Source organism: Leucopleurus acutus, assembly GCF_964270905.1.
Source record: "Leucopleurus acutus genome assembly, chromosome: 17".
NCBI lineage: Eukaryota > Metazoa > Chordata > Mammalia > Artiodactyla > Delphinidae > Leucopleurus > Leucopleurus acutus.
In genome coordinates this window covers 13,621,527-13,639,404 of record NC_139159.1, presented here as the reverse complement: position 1 = coordinate 13,639,404, position 17,878 = coordinate 13,621,527, and the positions used below count along the sequence as shown (strand labels likewise).

The following is a 17,878-nucleotide window of genomic DNA, read 5'->3' as shown; positions in this document are numbered from 1 at the left end:
ACATTTTAAAAATGTAAATACTTAAATTTTACTAATATAATAGTAAAATTGAGTTTTGCAAAAACATGAAATATCACTCCAAATTACATATTTAGATTATTTTATCAAGGTATGTTTAATGTGCCTAGAATTTTCCAATCTTAATGATAGGAGGTAATAATGTATAAGCTCTGGCTTTATATGTACTTAAATTAAAGCATGTCTGGCCCATGATTACTGGCTGGCAGAACTAGAAACCATTGCAATAAGAAGTGACTCTCATTATTACTGTGTTATTCTTCTTTCATAGTAAACTAATGAAAACAACGAACATTTTAAAATAGAATAATTTAATGCACTAGTTTATCAAGATTCATATCAATTGCAAAGAAAAATCTAAGGAAGAAAACAAATATATATGTAAATCTGGCCATCTACCTCTTCAGAGTAAAGAACTTTTATGAAAGATAATGAAACAAAGTAAAAGAATAAAACTTATATTTGAAATATTTGATTTCTTCCCATAATTTTAAGGGAATAACCTTATTTATCTGTTTGTTTAAATTAACATAAATCGTGGAGTTTTATTCGCCTACTTTACAACTCAGTATAATTTGAAAATCTGCGTTTACTTTTCTTTTTTTCCCCCAGCTTTACTGAGGTATAACTGACAATTAAATATGGTATAAATTTAAAGTATACAACCTGTTGATGTGGTATACATATACATTGTGAAATATTCATCACAATCAAGCTAATTAACATATCCATCACCTCACATAGTTACCATTGTGTTTTTCTTTTCTTTTTTGGTGGTGAAAACACTTAAGATCCACCCTCCCAGGGCTTCCCTGGTGGCACAGTAGTTGGGAGTCCGCCTGCCGATGCAGGGGACGCGGGTTCGTGCCCCGGAAGATCCCGCGTGCCGCGGAGCGGCTGGGCCCGTGAGCCATGGCCGCTGGGCCTGCGCGTCTGGAGCCTGTGCTCCTCAACGGGAGAGGCCACAGCAGTGAGAGGCCCGCGTACTAACCAAAAAAAAAAAAAAAAAAAAGATCCACCCTCCTAGCAAATGTCAAGTATATAATACAGTATTATTAAGTATAGTTGCATTGTTGTTATGTCACATCTCCGGAATTATTCACCTTGCATAACTGAAACTTTGTACCCTTTGACCAGTTGTCTCCCAGTTTTCCCCTTCTTCCAGCCCCTGGTAACCACAATTCTATTCTCTGCTTCTATGAGTTTGGCAGAGTCATTAAGATTTATACTTATAGCATGAGTAGGATATATTCTGTCTTTCTCCCAGAGCCCCATTATTATAGCATCTTACTTTTTCTCTTCTAAAGATTAGTACACAATTTTATATTTTCATTTTTGAGGTTTTTTGGGTTTTCATTCATTAATGATTTTATTAGATATCAAACAAATGAGAATGGTTGCATTGATCATCATCAAATTATAACTGTTAAAGAAAAATAATCAAAACTGCAGCCATATCTAATAACAATTTTAAACACCACCTCTGTCACTGCTACTACTACCTTTATATAAAAGAAGTGTTTGAGACTAATGTGTTTCAGATTCCTGACTATACGAGCATAATTTTAGGACTTCTTATTGCAAATGTACAGTATCCTGGCATCATGAGTTAGCAGTTTCTTTTGTTCTATTTAGCCATCTTTCTGGAGATTTAAAATTCAAGATTTCCACTAATCTTGCTGCTAATCTTCCAAGTCATTTTTGGACAGAAGAATAAATGGATACATTTCAAACCTACATTTGCTTATTGCAGTAATTTATTTTTGCCCTCCCATACCTAGAGTCTAACCTACATATGGAAATCCCCGGAGTAAATCCACTCCTCTTACCTGATGTGTTTTTGGCTGCACAGTGGAGAAAGATGCAGCTTCATCATCTGCGCTGTTAGGACTTTCATTACCTAATAAGCCAGGTTACCTTGAGTGCTCTACTTTTATAAGATTCTGCATTTCCTTAATCTGGGCCTATCTGTCAATTTGTCCTTTGATGCCACGGTGATGACAGAATAAAATATTGCTAAGAAAGAGTCCTTAAATGTCTAACAAAAGTGGTTTTTAAAATTGTTCATTGACAGTTACCTAAAAAATGTTTTTTTTAGTTGCTTATATGAACCAAAAATCACTACACTGCTTCATTTGAAATGAAAACTGTTTCACTAACCAAATTGGTAACACATATTTCCCTTTAGCTGTTTTTATATTTTAACTCTTGGATCTCAGTTTTCTAACAAACGCTTATAATCATACTTTGGGTCCTATACTATGGTCACATGATAGGTTTTGTAAGTTTCTGCTGGAAGAGGGATGATTCTGAGAATTCAACCACCCTCTGCAATCCTGTCCAATGTGAAAAAATGTCTCAATTTCTAAATAACCAACTAAGAAATGCATTTTGGAAATATACCCTTTTAAGTTGGAAACTTCATATTATATAGTTTATTAGTTCCTAAATTTTTATATATGTTAAAATGAGTTTCCACAATGTATAAAAGGAAAAGCAGTCTAACGCTGGAATACATAGATGGCAGCCAACTTGATGCTCATCATCATTATGCCTTTTAATAATGAGAACAGGCTGACCTTGCCACAGACTGTTTCCTCCTCACACCTGTGTGGGGTTCAAAACAACGTACTTATGATGCTGCTGTTACAGGTGCTGGTGAACCCCTGACACAGTGAGCCCCTCCTGACGCTGCTGTTCACATCCCTCACTGGTGACTGAACACCAAGTATGGTAGCTAATGCAGGGCCTTGTTTCCTGGAAGAGATTCATCCTCACAACAAAACATAAAGATAAAAGGGAATTTATGTGTACAGTCCAAGGTTTTGATACTAAGACATCACAGGTGAGTCAGACATGAGGCCTGTGTTCAAATTACCCCACCTTCCTGCAGGACCATCCCAGGACTCCGACACTGCTGAAAATCCATTATTAACAGGTACCAAGAGTACGTGTACAAAAAGTCCCTGGAACAGGTCCTTAAAGGGGAACACTGTGATTCCAGATTCCTTGCTCTCACTAGAAATTTTCTTGACATAACCTTTCAGTTAGCCTCTGGAAATGTCCACCTACTGTTTCCACTGGGGAAGGAAGCAGAAGCAAATGTAGTGCGAGGAATATGGCATCTCTGTTTTTGGATGCGATAAGACTCATGCTTAGGCTTTACAACATTCGCGGTATGCTGATTCATACCAGTTAAAGGAAAACAGTTGGCTATTAGGCAGGGATGGGAATAAAGAAGCAAAACAAAATGAAATACCGCAGTGAGTGGAAGGATGCTGCAGTAGGAAATAAAAGGGAAATTTAGAACCCATGTAGCATGCTTGTGGGTCTGCAGCAAAGAACTGCATGGAACAAAAGAGAACGTTAAAAGCCACAGTGCTGATTCAATACTTTACAAACTTTCAAACTGGCAAAAAATAATTTTGCCTAAAAAGCAGGTATATGGACAATATAAAGCATGACTCTTTGTGGGAAAGAAAATTCAAAAGATATTCAAATGTTTGTATTTGCTAATCAAAGAAGTATAAATTAAAGCACTGAGGAAATACAATATCGTTGTACACCTGGCAGAGAAGCACGATAGATAAATGGGTTCTAACACCCTCTGAAGACAAGGTAAAGATGGCAAACAACTATCTAACCATCTGTTGGGTTTTTACAAGGACAGTCCTTTTGGGAACTTAAATAATAATATATTAACCAAAGAGGTTTAAGCTCTTTGACACACTAATTGTATCTGGAGGATATTTTTGTTTACTTTTAGCTTAGTGGAAAATAAAATTGAAACCTGAACAGCTACATAAAGATGTCTCTCTGCATTAAGGGCAGTAGAGAAAGAAGATAAACCACTAAATTAATAGTTTAGTAAACTGCAGTGTATCAAGTGGCTAGAATATTATGTAGCAAATAAAAGTGATCACGGGAAGGTCTGTGTGGACATTTTAGATAGATGATAGGTAGATAGGTAAATAGATACTATGAGCGTAAAGCAGATTATTAAACTATACTAATAAAACTATGATCAGATGTATGTTGTTTGATAGAAGGTGCAAGAGATGATTCAAAATGAAAATGAAAGAAGGCAGGTCAGGATAGGAAATTTTGGAAAATTTCCATTTATTAAACTACCTTTTAATATCATGTATACTGTTTAAAAGGCAAAAATCCTGATCTTAAAAAAAGACAATCTTCTTTCACTATTCAATAGCAATGGAGATATTTAATGTAAGTAAATGACTGAGGAAAGTGTGTGCAGGCAAGTTCATCAGCAGAATTGTAATGCACATAAAACACTGCCCCAGGAAAGAGAATTTAATAAACAAAGCTGGGCTAAACGCTCTGTAAAGATTTTAATAATTCATCCTGAATCCTATTCCTCCTAATCTTGCATTCACTGTTGTATGCCACCCTGCCATCTAATTCAGGTTGGCATTAAAACGTCTAAACCTTAATGCTAATTAAATCTGCCTTTTCATTCTGAAAAATCACATTCTTCTCTTTAATGTCAAACATAAGCCATATAACTCTATACTTGAAAAAATGTTAGATTCCCTTTTTTGGTGAATACAATCAGAAAAGGCAGGAAGCTGATTATCTAATGGGGATACCATGTTGTTAACCATTTCTCATCTTAATTTCAGAAGCAAATGGTAAAACAGTCTGTGTAGTATTAAGTCTGATTCATATTATCAACTTCTCCCCTTTGCCAGAACCTGAGGGTAAACCTCCACGTTCAGTGTTTAGTGTAAATGTGGATCCACTTGGGTTCCTTTCTAGCTGCCTGAATTATAATTACTAAAGAATTGTTTTAGGAACAGTCTTATGTGAGATTTCTGATTCCAATATAAATTAGCACACAATTTATCACCATGAAGAATCTAAGCTTAGCCTTCCCTGAAAGACTAAAGATAATGTTAAACTCCTATTTTATTCTGCATAATAGAAAAATAAAACCGTACTATGTTCAAACAGTTTTAACCTTAATTTCGGCATCTGTCATGGGGAATTTGTGCCTACACCTCAGTAAATGTCTCTGAAATGAACTAACTAAAGCCATATTTATTTTGAACTGTAGAAATGGAAAAAGTCAAAATACTTTGAAATTTCAATGTTTTTTGTGATTCCAACACACCCATCAATGAATACAGCAATTATAAAATGGGTGTGGAACATCAATCTGTTTCTCCTACCCATCAGTAGTTAAATTCTAAAATTGTTCATGGGGTACCTCAGAGAATAATTTGGACAAGTTGGTCACGGTTCTAGGATTAAATGGCAATTAAAAAAAAATTTTTTTTTTTTGGTCTCACTGTGTGGCTTTCGAGATCTTAGTTCCCCGACCAGGGATCGAACCTGGGCTCCCTGCACTGGAAGCACAGAGTACTACTGGACAGCCAGGGAATTCCATTAAATGGCAAATTTAACTGCATTAACTTCCAGTAAATTCATGTGGAGATAAGAGCGTATGCTTGTAGTTTGAAGCCTGGAGTGTCCCTTGGTTGTCACAGTCCTCAGATAACTATGATCTTGCACCAGAGTAGGATAAGGACATGAATCAAGGGGATGACACTTTGCCGAGGCCACAGTGGCCGCTGTGCTGGTCCTTAAGCACATCATGCTGGTCCCCACTCGGCCTCCCAAATTTGTACTCTGCTCCCTAGATGGAATGCTCTTTCTCTGAGATATCTGCATAACTCACTCCTTCATTTCACACAGGTCTCTAATGAAATTTCCTCCATGGAAGGTGCCCGCCCTTCATCCCATCTTGTCCCTTTTTACCTCTCTGACTTCTGTTCTTTTCTGTATTTATTCCACCTACTACATTACTCATTTATTTGTTTACTTGATCATCTGTTTCACCCCAACATGGTTTACATTATATGAGAGAAGGGAGGGGTTTTTTTCAGTGCTTTATCCCAGCAGCTAGAACAGTGCTGGTACATAAACAGTGCTCAACGCATATTCACTGAGTGACTGAATAATAAATGAATGAATGAATGAATGGGAACAGAATGAATGAATATGACTGATCAGAAGGAGAGAGCATTTCTCTGCTAGTAAAAAAAATGATGAAATAATATTTTACTCATTTAGTTGCAGATGATATTTCAATTAAGCTCTTAGTAAGCTTGCAGTAGAGCACAAAGTACACAGCCATTAAAATAAAGCAGAAAACTCTGTATATTGTATCACCCACAAAAATTTAATTCTCCTTCTAGAGAAATAAAGTCTTGTCACACTTCATAAGCAAGGACATGCTGCGTAGGACTCGTAAACTAGAATTCAGGCACATCAAGTCGAATGGAATGTCACAGATGAGAACCTGCTGATTTGAACTTTCTCCCTCTTTTTACCTCTTTAAAACCCTGACCCATCAAAACCCATTTCAAACGCTACCTTCTCCATGGCAAGTTCTAACCATCTCAAAGATCTATGTTCCTTCTGAACCTTATTTTTTAGCTGTAACTTTCCTAGATCATTTATTTTTCTTCGTAGTCTAGGTAATCTGTTATTTTTGTTACTTTTCATTATGTTTTTGTCATACGATTATTTACTATGATTTTTGTTGTTCATGTTTTATGTCTCTAACATGAATACCACCCATTTATGACATTACCAGCCAATAGCACCAACTGCAGTCCTTTGCATGGGTTAATTAGCAAGTAAATTTGAATAAACAATAACCACCATCCACTCAAAATCTAACTGGCCTCATACTAAGAAGAGACTATGAGTGGTGACAGCAGATTCTCTGCTACAATGAGGACTAAATGCTGCCCTATTGTTTCCACCTACATGGTTTCCTTTCGCTGTGAAAATGGAGAGGTGATAGAAGAGGAACAAGTGATTATGAAGAAGGACCTGACTCGGGGTTCTCCCCTCACATTTGCATCTGATGTAGCTGTAGGAATTTATGCACCTACCACAGCTTGCCCAGACACAGCACTGCTGCTTAAGACAGACCAGCTGAAGAGGACCTAGCTAAGACTTCTCCTCACATTTTCAGGAAGAGCATGTTGTGCAGGCTCCTGGAGTATGATTTTTCCAGGAGTAGGAAGACAGTAGTAACTCCAAGGCAGCATCTAGCTCACCACAGCTGGGTAACAGGGATCCAAACCGCTGAAGAAAAAGTTTTGTTTTGCTAGTCACCAGCCCCTACCAAGTTAAGTTCCTAGAGTGAATAAAACAGATGCAAAATTTTGTACCTAAAATATAAATCTTAATATAAATACAAGGGTGATAAGATTCTAGGCCACAGTGATATAAACGTGGGACTGCATTCATTTGTATGAATAAACAGTCACTGAAAATAGAAGAACCAAAGCCAGAAATTACTGTGCAAGAATTATCTGATTTCTAAAGTCTTATTCCAAATATATCTGAGCCCTTTGAATGTTTCCAGCTATAATTTCATGGAGCTAAATGTAATAAACAAGAACCTCCGAATGTAATAAGGTATAGCAAAGATGCAGGCAAGGGCTTCCCTGGTGGCGCAGTGGTTGAGAGTCCGCCTGCTGATGCAGGGGGTGCGGGTTCGTGCCCCGGTCCGGGAGGGTCCCGCGTGCTGCGGAGTGGCTGGGCCCGTGGGCCGTGGCCGCTGAGCCTGCGCGTCCGGAGCCTGTGCTCCGCAACGGGAGAGGCCACAACAGTGAGAGGCCCGCGTACAGCAAAAAAAAAAAAAAAAAAAAAAAAAAAAAAAGATGCAGGTAAGGCGGGAAGTCACGTACCGATGCACGCCGCTGTTGCACATGATGACGTGGCAGGCCCCCAGCCTACTGCACAGCTCCGAGGACACCGACAGCAGCCCGACACCGGAGGCGCTGCAAGCCGTGTTCGCACAGGCAGCTGTGCGCTTGGATCTGATAAACGAGGCTACCAGTCGATACAGTTCATCCAAAACGTTGAGAGGCCTCATGAGCTGCAGAAAAAAACGATGCCCATAAGGTTCAACATGTTTAGTAGAAAGAAATCCTTTTAGATGGGATATAATTCACAGTTGTTATAACTTACAGTGAATAGTCTAAAATATTTTATTATGGAGATAACAGAATCAGAGACCACGGATGTTTATAAATTACACAGTGCTCCAGAATACCAGCAAAATTAAAAAAGGGAGGTAAATGGCAAAGCAACAGTCAATGCAATCTTCTGTTTTTACCTTATCTACATAAGCAGCTTTGGATGTGGAGTTTGGTGGTGAATTTGACTTGTCCAAGTAGAATGCCCTGTAAGAATACAAAGAATAAATGATCATTTATTGTTAGTAAAATTAAAAAGCATGAAGACATGCAAGTTTCACTGACTTTTTTTTTTTTTTTTCGGTACGCGGGCCTCTCACTGTTGTGGCCTCTCCCGTTGCAGAGCACAAGCTCCGGACGCGCAGGCTCAGCGGCCATGGCTCACGGGCCCAGCCGCTCCGCGGCACGTGGGATCTTCCCGGACCGGGGCACGAACCCGTGTCCCCTGCATCGGCAGGTGGACTCTCAACCACTGAGCCACCAGGGAAGCCCAGCACTGACTTCTTTTTAAAGACAAATGAATAGACAAAGTGTTGAGCGCTTGGATGAGTGGGACTGGAAAGAACAGTCTTCCACTCAGAAAAAAATGACTGAACCTACCATCAGCTCCATTGCTTATCGTATGGCTTTAGAGGGATTACTCAGTGTGTGTCTCAATTTCCTCTTTTGCAATTTGGGGATCACATTAGTTTCTACTTCACAAGGTGACCAGGAAGATGAAGTCGGCGCTAATAAAATGCTTAGGATGGTACACAGTACAGAATACGTGCTCACTGATAGTTACAGTAATTAATATCATTATAAAAGTTGAAAAAAAGATATTTTCTAAAAACATCCCATTTTCACTTACTGTGCAAATGTCAGATTACGAAAATAATACTCAAAACACAGATTTTAAACAGACTCCTTAGCTGGATTCTTTCAGCCACTAAGCTATGCTCAGATTGGAAGTTAAACCCTCTTTGAAGATACACTGGCTCTTTTTTGTCACCAGGATGCAATACGCCAACAACTCTTTTAATACACTAAGCGGAATCTTAGTGGCCTACAATAATTAGATGTGATTTCCAAAGAATTATTGCTGAGTTCGTTTAGCTATTAGCTCAATACTAAACAGAAATTGTAAGAGAATGACCCATGAAGACAGGACATTTAAGTTATATTTAAGTGAGGATGTTTTTAATGAAGTGAAATTATTTAAAAGCTGTGAACACTTAACACTGATATACCAAAATAATATTAGAATGATTGTCAGACTAGATATTGAAATAAAACTCATTAGACTGGTGTTTCAGAGCACCTTTTAGGACCTCAAACTATTGGTAGATCATTAACCAATGCATGAGTAGCAATGGGCATAATCAGTAAATCAGTGAGGGAGAACTTCATGCCCAGCACTGGTATTTTGAGTCCCACTAGACACACACACACACACACACACACACACACACACACACACACTGCTATTCCAATTACTAGAAGTAGCTAGCAGTAGTGCAGCTTGTTTTTTTGTCTTTTTAAGCTAAAGTAGCATGGATTAATCAAAATTCACACTTTAAATTAGGAAAGCTTTAACTTCTTCTAACTTCCAAAATGCAAATTATGTACATTCTCACCGAGAATGTCTGTTCATCTCTCAAACACAAATTCAAACTACAACAGAAATTTTACAACAGTTCAGCATCCAAAGCATTTTGAACTCCTAGGCGATTTCCATGTAGCATCTTGAAACAGAGGTGGTGCCTCAAACCTGGAATCCGCAGAGATACCTTGATCAGATGTCCCTATGCCTTTCCTCAGCTGTGCTTGGTAGAAAGATGTGGCGAAGAAGAGTCCACAGCAGGGACGAATTATTCCCTCAGCCTGAATCCCAGAGCTACCTACCGCTCCTGAGCATATAATGCTGACAGGAGCCTGGGGACTACAGCAAACCCAGGCAGTGCCCGGCTCATGACGATTGGGTTACCATGACAGGTACCACTGCAAAGTGGAACATCCATCACGTGCCATGAAAATATAGTTCCACTCAGATGGTTGCATCAGCAGCTACTGAGAGTACTGGATTGAGAGGAAAATCAAAGGGATTTGATACATCTTAAAATGTTCTAGATTTTCCCCAGTCTCAGAAGGAGATAACAACAATCTAAGAGGATTGCTGTTAAGAGGAGAGGAAATGAGCTTGAATTGTGAGAAGCACAGAAACATGCAATGAGGTTGAAGCTATTGGAATAAATGAGCAACTTAGAGAAGCCAGAGGGGGTAGACTCTGTATGGCCTGATAGGCCCTGATAGAGTTGGGTTTTAACTAAAGGCCTTCATTACCAGAAGACAGGCTATTTTATAGATTTTACTGCTGTGCATAACAATGCAGGGTCTCCAGAAAGCTCTGAGTGTCTTTTCACTTCAATTATACAGGTACGTATTCAGGCTGCTGCTATGAAAACCGATGTGCGCACCTCCATGCTTTAACAAATTAGTATTTTGCACTTTTGCTTCCCCTTTTAAAGGAATGAAACCTTACAGATACAGGCGATCCCTTGTATCACACTTGTCCACTCCCATTGTTCCAGACTCTCCCCTCACGGGGTTAACACCACCCAGAAGCTGGCATTTGTCACTTCCGTGCTTTACAAGGTCACCCACACAGTTGGCCCAAGTGGGGGCACCAAGGAACAGGTGTGATCATTGTTCCATATCCTTGTTCACGTTGACGGCATTAGAATTTCAACCTTTGGTGTTGTAATTTTCAATTTGCACATATTTGTCATCCAGCTGGATTTCTTCTTCTTTTATAGCCTTCTCATATTGCTTACTTTCGTGCAGTCACATTTTTTTTTTTTGGCTGTGCCCCATGGCTTGTGGGATCTTAGTTCCCTGACTAGGGATTGAACCTGCACCCTCAGCAGTGAAAGCTCGGAGTCCTAACTACTGGACCGCCAGGGAATTCCCAAGTCTCACCTTTTTTTTTTTTAACATAGAAATTTGTTATTACTTTTTATAGCAAGAGTTAAATTTGATGACATTTAGAAGTTTCTATTCCTCTTTATTTTTTTAAAATCCAGACTTTCTTTCTACACTTACTTCCTCAAGAATATTCAGTTTTTCAAGTTCATTATTCAATTAATATTTTTGATCCGTGTCTGTCAGTTGTATACTCTGGCATAAAATTTCTAGAATCTAGATTGACAGTGAATTTTTCCCCGCAATACTGCTCTTGGTGTCTGCTCTCAATTAAGTTGTCTTTGTTTGGGGGCTAGTCTATATTTTCTCTCTGATAGGTAAAGATTTTGTTTTTATCCTCAATGCTCTAAAGTTTTACCACAAAGTGTTTAGGTGATGATTTATTTTTATTTATCCAGATAGGTCCTTAGATTGTACTTTCAATTTAAGGAGTCTTGTCTTCAATTCTAAAATAATCTCAGGTATCATCTTTCCCCATAATCTCATCCATTTTCTCTCTCTCTCTCTCTCTCTCTCTCTCTCTCTCTCTCTCACACACACACACACACACACACACACACACACTCATAAACACACATACACTTTCTTTTAAGATCTTATTTTCCCATTACTGCAATTTTGTTGATTTCCTAAATAATATCTTCCAAATGAAAAAACCCTGTCTTTGCCAATCTAGAGTTTATCCTTTCTACTGGGAATTTTATTTCAATGACTATCTTTTTTATTTCCAAGCTTTCTGCCTATTCGTATTTCATTTCTGTAACTAAAAGGTAAAACTCCCCACAAGAATGTAAACTCTCTATGCTGATAAGGATTTGATTTACTTATGCTCATTGCTGCACCTCTATCACTTATAACAGAGTGTAGAACATGGTTTGATCTTAATAAATATTTGTAAAGAAATAATTGACTTTTTTTTTTTTTTTTTTTTGGCGGTACACAGGCCTCTCCCTGCTGTGGCCTCTCCCGTTGCGGAGCACAGGCTCAGCGGCCATGGCTCAGCGGCTCACGGGCCCAGCCGCTCCGCGGAATGTGGGATCTTCCCAGACCCGGTCACGAACCCGTGTGCCCTGCATCGGCAGGCGGACTCTCAATCACTGCACCACCAGGGAAACCCATAATTGACTATTTTTATCGCAGGATTTTCTACCTTCTTCATGAATGGCGATCCTTTGTTTATACTTTGAGCATCCAAAATACACTTTGCCATGATGTCTCAATATTTTAATTTCTTTGGGTCAAATTTGTTTCAATGGTCATTTTCCTTGGCTCTTTTGTAGCTTTAGGCTACCTCATGTGCTTTGGAGTTTTGTTTTGCAAGTTCATTTGAAGTGGAAGGATTGTTTTTTTAACATCTTTATTGGAGTGTGGAAGATGTTCTGTTCAGTTTTATTTAGTGCTTTCAAACAGCTCCATCCAATATCTCTCATCATCTTTTTCTTACAAATGATTCTGTGCTCATTTTGTGCCCAGAATTACCCATCTGTAATCAGTTTCATACTGGTGATTTGAGTATTACGTTGTCCAGACATCTGAATTATTACCAGTCCCGTCACTGAACCAGCGAGTGATTTGGTTCAGTTCTTAGTTTAACAGCCGTGTTGTCCTTCTCTTGCCATCTTAACGTCTACAAAAGTGATAGAGTCCGGAGTTTGCATCCTTGCTCAGAAGTAGAGGGGCCCTTCTCTACAACCTGGTTTCAGAGTGAGGCTCGCTCTGGATCTCCACCTAGTGTCGGATGACTTTAATTTCTCATTTCCCTGCACACGTTGTACCGGCCCCTTGTCCACCTGCAGAGCCCAGGAGGCCAGAGGCCTCAACACAGCTTACAAATCAGCACTTGAATTCCCGCTCCATTTGTGGGCCACTGAGATGATAAATTATGAGCTCAGCTGCGACTCTTGCATTTTCTGTTTTCATCTTTTGTCTAGCATGGCTATATGCTTGGAACAGAGAGGATGCTTCACAGCTGGAACCCACAGAGAGAATACCGATCAGATGTCCTCACGCCTTTCCTCAAGTGTGCTTGGTAGAGAAAGTAATGTGGTTAAAAAGAGTATGCAAGTCCATGGACAAATTATTTAGCCTCATGTGGCCTCAAGTCCCTCATTTTTACAATGGATAGTAAAATTGTCTAATATATAGGTAGCATAATGTTGAAGACGAATCAGTGCATATGAAGTGCTCAGTACTGTGGTGAGCAAATAGGACTCATGCAATAGACAATAATCATCACTATTCATGTGTGCACAGTAGGAGGGGACTCTGGGAACATTTTCATCCATAGCCAGGAGTAAATTAAGGCCAAAACCTTCTGCTTTCCCCTGAGGTCCTCTAGAATATTTTATGATACATGTAAAAAATGAAAATTAAAGTAGATATTTGGAATCGACATAATTCCATCAGTGTACAGAGTTCAAGTCTAAAAAGAAAAGAACGCTTTTCGGTTAAAGAAAAGGAGAGTGTCAGTTAAACGGCTTAATCAGGTGCACTGGTTGTAAAAACTGCAGTTCTTCTATACCTTGGATAGACTGGGAAGAAATATATTCTGTAAAAGCAGTCCATATCATCAACACCACCTGAGGAAAACTTCACTCTAGAAACCTACCACTACAGCAGGCCACATTGAGCCCTCTTCCTGCTTTCTGAAAGAGATGTTCCTTTAAAAAAAAAGTTGTCCCTGATTCAGCCCGTTTAGAGCATGACCATGTTGATCTAATCCCGCTATAGTCACTTAAACTGACTTGGAAGAAATCTTCAAATTTTCCTTGGGACAAAATCTTTAAAGAAAAAAAAAACATATTTGATGAAGCCAGCCAACAGAAAACTAAAATTAAAAATTTTTATAGATTTAAAATGTATAAATGCTCACATCAAGTTAAACCCTTATTCAGAAAGAATCTTGTCTTTTCTAAGCTGCTATAGAGCAAAACTAAAATAGAAAAGGCATCTAATGATATAACTGCACCATTCAAAATACTTTTAGAAGATAAAAGCGTAACAAGTTCAGAGTTAAATATATTGGCTGATCTAGACTTGTGCGAGTAGTTAATATTCGTTAATCCATGATTATAGAAAGCAACAAATTATTATAAAGTATATCTATGGGCTGATGACATCTAGAGAATAGAACCATGAAAAACAGCTTCTTTGTGACTCCTGTGAAATTTACACAGCCAAGAAATATTTTAATTCAATCAGTTATTTGTTAAAATAAAAATTAGGGCTTCCCTGGCAGCGCAGTGGTTGAGAGTCTGCCTGCCGATGCAGGGGACACGGGTTCGTGCCCCGGTCTGGGAAGATCCCACATGCCGCAGAGCGGCTGGGCCCGTGAGCCATGGCCGCTGAGCCTGCGCGTCCGGAGCCCGTGCTCCGCAACGGGAGAGGCCACAACAGTGAGAGGCCCGCGTACTGCAAAAACAAAAACAAAAACAAAACAAAACAAAAATTTGGACTTGAGCCTTCCACTAGTTTTGGGTACTCCCCCCTCAGAAAAATGGTTGTTCAGCCATGTATTTGACCATCCCTAAGGTTTACAAGCATTCGTAGGACTTCAGTATTTTTCAGAATATGACAAATAAATTCTCACAGCGAATAAATTTCTAATGCAGTTCCCTTAATTACAAAAGTCCTGCAATACCCCTTAATCAAAATTTACAAGAGTTAATGGTAAAACTGGATTAATGCCAAAACTGACTGTGGTTTATTATGTTTCTGAGGTTAGTAAGAATGAAGTCATGGTTCTTTGTCTCAATACAGCAAATCTTATTAAGACCATTTTGAAAGCACTCCTGCTACTTTATGTAGGAGGAACAGTAAGTTTCCTTTCATGCAGGCATACATCAGGCTTTGTTGTCACAACTTGTAAATGAGCCCTGCCATATAAAATGGATATATTATGATATTTTCCGTTTAGTCCCTATAGAATAAAATACCAATGAAAGAGGTGATAATGTCATGTTACAATAAATAGTGGTATAGATAGATCCAAATTAAATAGTAACTACAATGGAACAAATCTTGGGAAAATATCTCATACAATCTAGCAGCAAAGGCAAATACACAGGTATCTAGAATGCAGGGCAGGAAGTGATAGGTACCTTAAAAGGTACAGAAAGTTATTGGGATACACCCACATGAGGAAGAAGGAAGGCCACATAAGAATATGGTACATGAGTTGGATTTTGACGGATGGATGGGACAGGTCAAAATGGGAAAACAGCATTTCAAGTGGAGGAAACACCATAAACAGAACAGAAAGAGCCATGGATGGAGCCAGGCTGGCCAAAGAGCAGGTTCATGTCAGGCAGGGAGAGAAAGTGCTGGGTAAGTGGGCTGGATTATTTTGTGAGGAAATTAAATACCAAACTAAGGAATCGTAATGAATTTGTTAAGCAGTAGAGAAGCACTGCACAGTAAAAACTTCGCTACCCGTAAAAAAGTAAGAATAAATGGAAAGAAGTACATGACCCATAAGATACGACAATTTAGGGAAATTAGAGCTGCAAGAGACCCTAGAAATGAAAAGACTAGTTCAGCATTCGTAACACGACCATGGCAATGGACACAGGGAATCGATGTTTGCCAGGAGAGAAAGAAAATGAGTTTGGAGAACATCGAGATTAGTTTACGGAGAGTTATGCAAGTTAATGTATTGATACTAACAAGAATTAGGAAAATGATTTCTCCAACAAGTAAAGAATTAGGGTCATAGCTCTATAGGGTCAGGCTGAGGCTCCAGGAATGGTCAGGTTTTTACATAGAGAGAGACCACACAACAGCCTGACCTGATATACAATTTAAACATATTAATTTTGTCATAGGAGATACTCAGAGGTTAAATCAATGACAAAAGTGATTGGCATTTGGCAATCTCATTTGGCACTTGTTTTTGCTTTTTCTGGGCATGCTGGAGGATATCCAATTTCTAAGATAGGTGATTAAGGCATACGAGCCACTGGTGTTTTATAAATAAGGAGGAACAACTATAGTATTCAGCTCAGGTCTCTACTGTATTCTTGTTTCTTCTCCAGATCATTGCTTATGAGATCATCTCTATATTTATAATAATTTATGGAAATTTCTCACTTAGCCAGACTCATATATACTTCTCCTAATATCATGTCCTACTCCTAAATATTCTAAACTGTATCAGGTAGCTTTGGGATTTTAGCATTTACTCTGCATTTCCAAAAGGAGCTATGACAATGGTCAATTATGGATATTAATCATAGACATGATTATATATGCCATTATTACAGTGGTACAGCAGTCGACTATAGGTGTGACTGTTTCATTGAGTATTACTGTTAAACTGCATTTGACTATCATAGCACTTAAGTTAGGAAAAAAAAAAATTCCACAGAAAATCTCATTAAGATACACCGATCTTTTGTATAAAGGAGAATCACCGGACAGGTTCAACCTGTGCCTACATATGGGCAAAGAATACATGATGAGTAAGTAGGTAGGAGAATGTTGATTTGTCCCTTCATCCCACCCACCTTCTGTGTCCATAAACATTAGCCTGACTTCTCTGGACTAGGCTTTATTTAAAGTTACATGAAGAGAAACTCTGAATAATGAGATAGACTTGGATTTGCTTGGATAAATTTGTCTTTTGGCTTGTCAAAAACAGAGCACCTAGGGTTATAGGTGGTGTTACAAAACTGCCTGTTATCAATTAAGAGCTCCATTTCTACTTGAGTGTCAGGGAAAAAAATTCCTGGAAGGTTAACAAGACAATATGTGTGACCACAGAGAGCAAGACTTTCTCACATTATATAAAAAAAAAAATCCCTCTGAGATTTCTCTTAGGCCCCGAAAACAGAATTATGGTGTCAGAGACAGTGGAGACGTACCCCACTCTTCCCTACTGCTGTTGATAACCCAATTTCATTCTTCTCCTTTTTTTTTTTTTTTTTTTGCGGTACGCGGGCCTCTCACTGTTGTGGCCTCTCCTGTTGTGGAGCACAGGCTCCGGACGCGCAGGCTCAGCGGCCATGGCTCATGGGCCCAGCCGCTCTGCGGTATGTGGGATCTTCCCGGACCGGGGCACGAACCCGTGTCTCCTGCATCGGCAGGCGGACTCCCAACCACTGTGCCGCCAGGGAAGCCCCACTCTTCTCCTTTTTGACAACCTTCACTCAGTGAGTTGACTGGATTAAAATCCTCTTCTCTGCTTCCCAAACCCTCCTTTACTCCACGAGGAATTTTGCTCCTCTTTTCATGAGTCTTCTAGGGTGATATTCCTTTCCTGCACCTGCAACACGTACATACCACCATAGGCACCATCTACTGTTAAAATTCTGCATAAAAACAGATTTCCCAATGGCAACACCATGCCCAGCCATTACAGAACACAATCTTCGTGAAAATGGACAGAAAAAGCAAATCCTTAAAAATAGGAAATCCTTCCCAAGAATAAAGTTTAATTATATTTTTAAAAATCTCATTACACCCAGGAAAAACCGTAAAGTCAAGGAATATTTGTATTTTTAAACTAATTCTATTTAATTTAATAACAATTATGTCTCCAGAAAGTGTGGCATGCCCATATTAAAGGATGCTTTTTTAGGTTTAAACTCATAAAAGTCTTATAATGGCTCAACTGACAAGAAGTTGACAGGTCAGTGCCTTCTCCACATCTTTCTGTGTATTCCTTACTTGACTCCAGTCGGCCTTCAAAATTACCTTTATAAAGTACAGATATGAGCATTTCATTAACTTGCTTAAAGACCTTCAGATTCTCCCAGCACCCAAAGTCTACACCTGGGGTATTCAAGGCCTCTCTTAACAATTCAGCAACAAACTTCCCGTCCCATCTCTCACCTCTTCAGCCTGCCATGTTCAAGTTCGAGTCCTCTTAACATACCATC

The 17,878-nt window shown here is 39.0% G+C and overlaps 1 protein-coding gene across 4 annotated transcripts in view; it reads right to left on the bottom strand.

Moving 5' to 3' along the window:
* Positions 1–17,878, bottom strand: part of PREX2 (phosphatidylinositol-3,4,5-trisphosphate dependent Rac exchange factor 2) — a gene marked incomplete at its 5' end in the record, with an annotated part of 281,893 nt that overhangs the window by 34,216 nt on the left and 229,799 nt on the right. For all 4 annotated transcript variants that reach the window (XM_082858967.1, XM_082858968.1, XM_082858969.1 and 1 more), the window contains 2 exons: positions 7,749–7,939; positions 8,180–8,246. In XM_082858967.1, the coding sequence (XP_082715093.1) occupies positions 7,749–7,939; positions 8,180–8,246 (258 nt within the window). The remainder of the gene's footprint in view (positions 1–7,748; positions 7,940–8,179; positions 8,247–17,878) is intronic.